The 5,876-nt window shown below is 58.0% G+C and overlaps 1 protein-coding gene across 3 annotated transcripts; it reads left to right on the top strand.

Moving 5' to 3' along the window:
* The first annotated feature begins 61 nt into the window (after positions 1 to 61).
* Positions 62 to 5,755, top strand: LOC125961447 (uncharacterized). Of its 3 annotated transcripts, none has more exons than XM_049699373.1 (3): positions 62 to 667; positions 3,718 to 3,787; positions 5,428 to 5,755. In XM_049699373.1, exons 1-3 carry the CDS (start codon positions 196 to 198, stop codon positions 5,615 to 5,617), a joined length of 732 nt encoding a protein of 243 aa, XP_049555330.1. In that variant the 5' UTR covers positions 62 to 195; the 3' UTR covers positions 5,618 to 5,755. The 3 variants fall into 3 exon arrangements, with proteins under 3 accessions (XP_049555330.1, XP_049555337.1, XP_049555333.1); XM_049699380.1 differs by lacking the exon at positions 62 to 667 and adding an exon at positions 678 to 1,667; XM_049699376.1 differs by lacking the exons at positions 62 to 667; positions 3,718 to 3,787 and adding an exon at positions 678 to 1,667.
* The last annotated feature ends 121 nt before the right edge of the window (positions 5,756 to 5,876 follow it).

Consider the following 5,876-nt stretch of genomic DNA (forward strand, 5'->3'; position numbering starts at 1 on the left):
AGTGGAGGGGGAGGTCACCATGTATTTGCCAGACTTCACACCCCACTCCACCTGGCAGTTCAGGGAACACAGCCAGGAAGAGACTATGCTGCCCACCGCGTGGGGTGGGTGCCTGCGGCCATCTACTCTGGCTGGGTTTGAGTTCCACTCTGTTTGGGACCTATCTGGGACCAGCCCCACCATCTCAGCTCGCCGATGGACAGTCCAGCCTTCCAGGTCGCTGCAAGGTGCAGACCGTGCTGCCAAGTACAGGACACACTGCCCTCTTTTCTGAACAGATGTTTCAGCACCTGCCCAGATGCCTGTCTGCTGCTTGCCGCAACATTCTTGTCTCACAGTTCCTACGTGCTCCCTCAGCTGGTACTCCCTGCCGTGGTCAGGTGCAGCATACTCCTCCCTCTGTACATGCCAGGATCTGAGCTCCCTGTGGGAGAGGCAGGAACACAAGGATATCAGTGTCCACTCATGACCCACAAGCAAGATGTCCCCCTGTGTGTCAGGACCAGTCATCACAGAGGACAAATGGCTAAGGAGGCACCAAGCTCGGTGAAGGGGTGGAGGTCCTACAAGGACTGCCGGCAGGGAAGAACTGGCAGAGAGCCTGGGGAACTGGGACCCTCTGATGGTCTTTCTTCCTGCAGTCCCAGAGGATCCCCCAATGTGCAAGGTACCCCGCCGAGAGTTAAGAGAGGTAGCATCAGGTGGGAAAGGGTACTGCCCTTTGGGGGTACAGGAGGCCCAGGTTATAGTCACAACAGTAGTAGTATTAGTAAATCATAATAGTTGGCCAACTTCCAGCAGGGGTCGCCGTTCCCATCCCTGTGGGTTTCGGATAGGCTTCCCCACCAGGGGAAGATTCCCCCACAGGCGAGATTCCCGCTGTGTCATAGGGTCTCCAGGACCGAGAGAGAGAACTCTCATAAGGGCCCACATGGCAGGGTAAGGGCAGGGTCGGCGTCGGTCCCCACCAGTATCGAGGTCTAGGTTCCAAGCCCACCCTGTCACCCTTTTGGCTCCGCCCAACATGCCAACCAATCAGGCTAGCCCCCCAATCACGCCCATTCCCGCTCCTGGCTCCGCCCCTGCGTTCTAGCCCCTCCTTCTCCGGGGGGGCGAGAAAGACGCTTGGCTCAGTCCAGCCTCCTGGCCCCTTCTAGCCCCAGGACCCTCCTCTCCGACCTACTTTGTGCAGGCCCAGCTTGAAGGCTTCCAGCACCGGGACCCGGTGGGCCCCTGGCGCTTCCGGGGGCCTAAAGAAGTAGCGCAGACAGGGCCGAGAGCTGGAGCGGGGCGGGGGTGGGGTGGGGAAAGCGGGGGGGGGGGGTGGCCCGGGTGGGGACGACCCCTGCAGAGCGCACCCCCTGCCCTGGGGCTTGGGCAGCATCTGGATCGGTCCTCACCCCGCGCCCGCACTGCGGGCCGGGCGCTGTTTGTTCAGGGGGGCGGGCCGGAGGAGGCGTTTCTCTGCAAATGAGCTGGATCCGGGAGGTCCCCGCGGCCCGGGTCCGGTCAGGTGTCCTGACGCCCCGAGCCTGGAACCTTGCCCTTGCCATCGCCGAGGGGCGCGGGGTCCTGGGGGCCCGCATGGCTCGCCGCCTGGCCGGGCTAGGGGTCCGGAGGGAGTGCAAGGGGAAGCCGATCCCGGAGGAGGCCAGATCCCGGGATAGGTGAGGGGTTTGGAGGAGGGCCGCTTGGGGCGCCCCTGGGCCCAGGGGTGTGGGTGTGCGTCTTGGAGTGTACCTGATGTTCAAATAAGCCTGTATGAGTGTCTGGGAGCATAAAAATATACCTGTCGGTGTACCACGATTTTGGTTATGTGGACTTTATATTATAAGGTTCCTGTGCTTTTATAAAACTTTACAACAAATTTGCAATTTCCTAAGTCTGGCAGGTGGCATGCCAGGGATCCCCTGATTTTTCTCTCCAGAGATAGTTGAAAGGCAAATATGGGGATAGGCAGTCCTCCTGCCCCTGTGGACTTTGATTCTCTCATCACAGGACAGTTCAGCTTTGGTCTTCACGTCCCTTTGTCATGAGTATGACAGGTTCCTGAGTTGGCTTAGACTGCACTGCATTCGCCCTTAAATGCCATGGAGAGGTTTCCCCCTGTCATCTCAGATTGTAATAACATTAAACTTTTATTTGTCACTTGCTTGGTGCTGTACCTGGATTATCTCATTTAATCCTCACAGCAGCCAGACAAGGTGGGTATTTTGTGTGAGTCAGATAAGGAAATGGAGGTCCAGAGAGGTGAAGTCACCGCCCCAGTCACACAGCTGGGAAGTGGTGGGGCTGGGACACAGGCTTAAGCAGTCTGACTCCAGGGCCGGCGTCCTGAAGCACTGGGCTGCTCTGTTGCTGGAGAGATTTCGGGACTGCAAGCCAGGGGGCCGGAGCTCTGTCCTAACCCTAGATGCCACTGGCCACGTGACCCTGAACAAATTGCTACATCTCTCCCAGCTGGTTCACTCTTACCTGATGTCTGAGAGAAAGGGAAAAGGCTCTGTGGGTGGCCAGGCTGAATGGCTGGGACAGGCATAGCGAAGAGGACCCCAGTAGCTCACAGGCCCTATATCTGCAAAGAACATGGCATGTGCTCTCAGGCACGGGGTGTTTGTGTCTCTGTGCAGTGACTGGGCACTTTGTTCTGATCTTATCATGACAGGGCTGTCTCCAGCCTACCCTGGGAGGAGTGGAGGCGGTCGTGGTGGGGCCAGAGTGAGGGGAGGAGTTTGTGCTGCTCTCTCACACCAAAGAGAGAAGGGAGGGGAGGGCCTAGCCACCCTATACCTGGAAGCCTGGGTGGCCGCGGGGGGTGCCCACACCCTGCCAGTGCCCTCTCTGGAAGTCACATCCCCTCCCTTTACCCTGTCTGGCAGGAACCTGCCCTATAGGCCCAGATGGAACTGCTCCTCCCTTTCTTTCCCCACTTGAGAGGAGGCAGGGCTGCGGGTGAGTCAGGGACAGGAAGGGCAGGGTAGGGACTTCACATGCTCCTGGGCCAGCGTGATGATACATCCCATGTGTGCACTTGGACTTGGTTCTCACTGGCTGTGGGAATGGGACTCTGGCCCTGAGGCACAGGCCTCCGCTCCCTGCTGATTGCCTGGGTGGGGGGCAGAGTGTACGGAGAGGGCAGCCAAGGCACTTCCTCATCTTGCCCCCATTAGCGTGGTGATGCCCAACCAACCTTTGGAGTGATACCATCCTAGTGTCTTAACTCCAAGGCTCACTAGCTGTGTGACTCCAGGCAAGTCACTTTACCACTCTGGACCTCAGTTCCTTACCTGAAGAATGAGGACAATAATATCTACCTTTTAGGATTATTTGTGAGGCTTAAAGGAGATTATGTAGGCCTGATACCTAGTGCTAAACCTGGCATAGGGTGGGCCTCAGCAAATGGCAAGCTTTTGAATTATTAGGGTACTGTCCTTTTTCTGTATTCTGGCCCTGATACAGGCCTAGTCCCCATTTTGGTCCCAGGCCCATCCCATCCCTGTCTCTCTGTCTCTGGAGGTGGAGTGGACAGCTGGGGGAGGGAGCAGAGAGGAGGCTGCTGCATAGACCTCCCCTGCCCGGCCCCCCCGCCCCCCAAGATTTCAGGTGCTCATCCTGCCTGTGTGGGCCCTGAGAGAAGGGGGGGAGAGCCACCAGGTCCAGTCTGGGGGTGGGAGAGGAGGAGACTACTTCATTCCTTTCCCAGTGCTTCCTTCCCAGGCCCTGGGGTGGCCAGAGCTGCCCTGACCTGGCCCAGGGCCAGGGCAGCACCAGCAGAGTCAGCCTCAAGGTAGGAGAGAATACAAGGGTGGGGGAGTGTAGGGGAGCAGAAGCTCTGGGACGGGCTGGGCCGGCCCTGAGAACCCTGACTTACAAGTTAGGCAACTGGAGTTCTCTCATCCCTCCTCTGCCACGGATTCACCGTGTGACCCTGAGCAGATCACTTCCCACTTCTGAACCTCAGCTTCCCCATCTGCAAAATGGGAACAGTAATGCCTCTTAGGGCTGTTGTGAGAAATAACGTAACAGATGTAGAACCTCTAGTGCAGGGCCTAGATGCTCAGAAAACAGCTTCCTAATGTCGGGGCCCCTGGGGGAGCCATGTAGGGGCAGTACCTGTTCTCAGGACCCCTTTCCACACTCCCTCCTTTAGCTTGACCTTCCCCATCTTTGACCCCTTTTCCCCACTTCCTGGCATTGCCCCCAGGGGTGACGCTGGGCCAGTGCCTTAACCTTCTGCCTGCAGTTTCCCCATCATCAGTGGGGACCTGAGCCATGGATTGGACAGAGACAAGGTCCCCCACGCCCCACCCCCTGGAGGAGCAGACGGCTTCCTCTGGAGGAGGCTCAAGCAGCCATGTGTCTCTCTGTGATCCTGAGTACTATCAATCGTTACTAGCATTTAACTGAGCACTGCTGGTACTCTGCATGGATTATCTCATACAGTCTTCACAGCACTCCCAGGAAGCAATAGTTTTATTATCACGCCCATTTACACATGGGGAAACTAAGATGCAAGAGGTATTGCAGCTAGAAAGTAACAGAGCTGAGAATCAAGCCCAGCTTGCCTTGCTCCGGGCCCCCAGATGAATCATCCAACCCTCCTGTTTCTTGAGATGTTCAGCCTCTGGGGAGTGAGAGGCTGCATCTATTTCATAGATGAGTAAATGAAGGCATTTGGGATCAAGGGCCCCTGCTAGGAGGAATTTGACCCCAGACTTGCCTCCTCTGTTGCCAGGGACACAAACCCATCCCTGAAAACTGGTGTTTTGGATGGCAGTGTCCATTTGGGTCTGTGGTCCTGAACCCTCTCCCCTCACACACACAGCTAGGCTGGGCCCCAGGGGAAGACAGTGGACAGAAGTCAGTGTTGCCCCACTTAGGCGAAACCTCTTTCCAGGCTCGCTCTTGTCCCAAGAACATCTCTATGCCCAAGTACCTCCTCCCAAGTGTGTTTGGGAATCTTGGGCTGGGAGGGTACTGGGGAGTTGGCTGCAGGCTCTCTGGAAGCCAGGAGCGGGCAGAGGCCACAGGCATTTGTGGCAGGCATGCTCACAAAGCCCCTAAGGCCCAGGGCAGCTGGTGCCAAAGGGCTGGAGGCCAGAGGATTCCTGGGAAATCAGCAGTTGGCCTGAGAATCAGGAGCCCTCACTGTGTGACTTAAGTCATGTCAGTGTCCACTCTGGGCCTCACTTTCCTCGTGTGTAGAATGGGAAGGGGTGAGTTAAATGCTGAAGGGCCTTTCCAGAGCTCTGCCTCTTGGTCCAGATCTTGTGGCTTAAGAGGCAGTCTCTCCTTAAGGCAGCTCTGCTTGGTGTCAGAGCTCTGCTCAGCTTCTTCTGTGACCAGGAGGGCAGCCGGGGTGTCAGGGGTACCCAGAAGGCAGGGGAGTGATGCTGTCACCCGGCCTCTGCCTCTGCTTTCCCTCAGGCCCAAGCCCAGAGCCTCTCAGAGTTGGACCTTTCGGCAGGGAGCCGTGGCTCCTGGCTTTGGAAGCGATGACACAGCTCAGGGCGGTCTGCTGAGCCACCGGGGCGCCTACAGAGGCCAGCAGTGGGCAGCGCCTCTGACCTGGCCAACTCTGCCTCTGTGGGGCCAGAGAGCCTGGCACTGGCGGTGACCTCAGCAGAGCCTGCTGGGACCAGGTGTCCCTCATGCCCACCACCAGCTCCTGCATGTTTGGAACAAGGATCTCCAGGCTGCACCTGCCTGCAACCCCCGTACACAGCCCAGGAGATTCCTCTGAGGCCTGAGCCACCCAGCAACCCGGAAGACGTGCGGCCCCGCCCAGCATCCTCCCCTAGGGCAGAGGGGGCAAAAGGGTGAGCCTACCAGCGCAGGGCCAGCCCTGCCCGAGCCAGCCCAGACTCTACGTGAGT

The sequence above is a fragment of the Orcinus orca genome, chromosome 1 (assembly GCF_937001465.1).
Source record: "Orcinus orca chromosome 1, mOrcOrc1.1, whole genome shotgun sequence".
In the NCBI taxonomy this organism is placed as follows: Eukaryota; Metazoa; Chordata; class Mammalia; order Artiodactyla; family Delphinidae; genus Orcinus; species Orcinus orca.